This window comes from Cyanistes caeruleus, chromosome 4, assembly GCF_971803275.1.
Source record: "Cyanistes caeruleus chromosome 4, bCyaCae1.hap1.1, whole genome shotgun sequence".
Lineage (NCBI taxonomy): Eukaryota > Metazoa > Chordata > Aves > Passeriformes > Paridae > Cyanistes > Cyanistes caeruleus.
In genome coordinates, this window is record NC_141704.1 from 464,614 (window position 1) to 467,507 (window position 2,894).

At 67.3% G+C, this 2,894-nt stretch overlaps 1 protein-coding gene across 1 annotated transcript in view; it reads left to right on the plus strand.

Moving 5' to 3' along the window:
* The window catches only part of GCC1 (GRIP and coiled-coil domain containing 1), a 3,457-nt gene extending 563 nt beyond the window's left edge, over window positions 1–2,894 (plus strand). Inside the window, exons 2-3 of the mRNA XM_086885604.1 lie at window positions 2–251; window positions 1,344–2,894. Coding sequence (XP_086741730.1) covers window positions 2–251; window positions 1,344–2,651 — 1,558 coding nt within the window. The 3' untranslated portion in view covers window positions 2,652–2,894. The remainder of the gene's footprint in view (window position 1; window positions 252–1,343) is intronic.

The following is a 2,894-nucleotide window of genomic DNA, read 5'->3' on the forward strand; positions in this document are numbered from 1 at the left end:
GCGCCGCGGAGCTGCAGCTGCAGCAGGCCCAGGAGGCGCTGGCCAGCGGCGCCGGGGCGGCCGAGCGAGCCCAGGGCCACCACGAGCAGCAGGTGCGGCAGCTGAGCCGGGAGCTGGAGGAGCTGCGGCGGGAGCTGCAGGGCCTGCGGGAGGAGAACGGCAAAGCCGACCCGCGCATCCAGGAGCTGCAGGAGGAGATGGCCGCCCTCAAGAACCACTTCCAGCTGCAGCTGGTGCAGGAGATGAAGAAGGTGATTCCTGGCTGGGAGTGAGGGACTGGGGTGGGGTTTGGGCTGGAGGAGCCAAATTCCCTCTCCCAGTCTCGGAGTCCGAAGCGTGCTGGCTCGGATTGATGGGGTGACAGTCCTGGGGAACAGCTCTCGGTGGGATGTAGCCGGGAAGTGAGGCTGGAGTGGGACAAATTCCCCTTCCCAGTGCCTCAGATTCCAGGAGGTTTGGAATAAATGGCCCAGAGCAGCTGGGGCTGCCCCTGCATCCCTGGCAGTGGCCAAGGCCAGGCTGGAGCCTGGGGCTGGGAGCAGCCTGGGCCAGTGGGAGGTGTCCCTGCCATGGCAGGGGGGCACTGGGGGGGCTCGGGGGTCCCTTCTGTCCCAAACCATCCCGGGATTTTAAACACACAAATCCCCAAAAAGCCAGGGCAGGGAGGTGTCTCAGGCAGGATTCCCGGGGTGGGGAGGGCCCCTTGTTTGGAGCAGAGCAGCGCCCAGGTGGGACCCCAGGTATAACCCCAGGTGTGACCCAGGTGTGACCCAGGTGTGACCCCAGGTATAACCCCAGGTGGGACCCCAGGTATAACTCCAGGTGTGACCCAGGTGTGACCCCAGGTGTGACCCCAGGTATAGCCCCAGCTGTCCCCCAGCTGTCACCCCAGCTGTCCCCCAGCTGTCACCCCAGCTGTCACCCCAGCTGTCCCCCAGCTGTCACCCCAGCTGTCACCCCAGCTGTCCCCCAGCTGTCACCCCAGCTGTCACCCCAGCTGTCCCCCAGCTGTCACCCCAGCTGTCCCCCAGCTGTCCCCCTGCTGTCACCCCAGCTGTCCCCAGCTGTCCCCCTGCTGTCACCCCAGCTGTCCCCAGCTGTCCCCCCAGCTGTCACCCCAGCTGTCCCCCAGCTGTGACCCAGCTGTCCCCCCGCTGCCACCCAGGTATAACCCCAGCTGTGACCCAGGTGTGACCCCAGGTGTGACCCCAGGTATAGCCCCAGCTGTCACCCCAGCTGTCACCCCAGCTGTCCCCCAGCTGTCCCCCCGCTGTCCCCCCAGCTGTCCCCCAGCTGTCCCCTGCTGTCCCCCGCGCTGCCCTCACCCCGCCATGTCCCCGCAGACAGCCCAGGCCGAGGAGCAGCTGCGGCAGCGCTCGCAGCGGGAGGAGCAGCGCGTGGCCGAGCTGGAGGCGCAGGTGGCGCAGGTGTCCGAGCTGCTGGGCACCTACGAGAAGGCCAAGCAGAGGGACCAGGGCACCATCCAGAGGCTCAAGGACCGCCTCGTGCAGCTGGACCTGGAGAACAAAACCTTGGCCATCGCCGCCTCCAGCCGCTCCCTGGGCGAGGTGGCCGTGGAGGAGACCACCCTGGACGTGTCCGTGCTCAAGGAGAAGATGGAGAAGCTGCGGAAGCTCCTGCAGGCGGCGGCCGGGAAGGGCCCGGCGGGGCCGGAGCCGCAGGAGCCACAGGAGCCGCAGGAGCCACGGGAGCCGCAGGAACCGCAGGAGCCGGCCCCGGGCAGCGGGGACGGGGACAAGGCCGCGGGCGGGCACTGCCAGCAGGAGCTGAGGCAGCTCAAGGAGGAGTTTGAGCGCTACAAGGTGAGGGCGCAGCAGGTGCTGAAGAGCAAGGCCAGCAAGGACGTGGGCCTGGCCAAGGAGCTGGAGGAGGCGCGGGAGCAGCTGGCGGAGCTCCGGGACAAGCACGTGCTGCTGCAGCTGGCTGCGGACGAGGCGCAGGAGCGGCACCGGCAGGAGCTGGAGGCCAAGAGGCAGGAGCTGGCGCAGCTGCAGCAGCTGCACCGGCAGGAGCTGGAGCGCTGCCAGCTGCAGTTCCGGGAGCGGGCGCTGCGCCTGGAGGAGGAGATGCACAAGCAGCGGGACCGGGCGCTGGCCGTGCTGGCCGAGAAGGACCGGGAGCTGGAGCAGCTCCGCGCCCTGGCGCTGCCCCACGGCCCCAAGAGCTCCCGGGACGGCGCCTCCGGGGACGTTCCCGGCCGGGATTCCTCGGAGATCCTCCCGCAGGAGCTGCAGCCCTGCTCGGGCTCCGAGCCCACCTTCTTCCTGTACGCGGAGCAGCTGGCGCGCAAGGAGGTGGAGATCGCGGCGCTGCGCAAGCACAAGCACCGGCTGGAGGTGCAGCTGCACCAGCTCCAGGGCAGGGCCCTGGCCGAGGAGGACAAGCACCGGGAGGAGGTGGAGGCGCTGCGGGGAGAGATCCAGAAGAATTGCCGGGATAAGAGCAGGGAAGGGGCCAACCTGGAGTACCTGAAGAACGTGGTGTACCGCTTCCTGACGCTGCCGGACGCGCGGGGCCGGCAGCAGACGCTCACCGCCATCCTGGCCATCCTGCACTTCAGCCCCGAGGAGAAGCTGAGCATCGCCAAGAGCTCGGCACACGGCTCCTGGTGGCTCCACGGCAAGAGATGAGGGCTGCAGTGGGTTCTGTTTTCCATAAGAGCTCGTTCCTGAGGACTGCCCAAAACCTCCTCCCAGGAGCTCTCGGGGATTTGGGCTCCAGTCACTGTTTTTGCAGTGGGGTTGTGCCAACTTTTCCAGCCCCGAAGCCTCTGCGGTGAGAATTCGCTCCGAGTTGGGACTTGATCTGAAAGCCGTGGAATTGAAGATGCTGAGGTGTTCTAAAGGTGATTTAAAAACAATCCCTACCTCTCA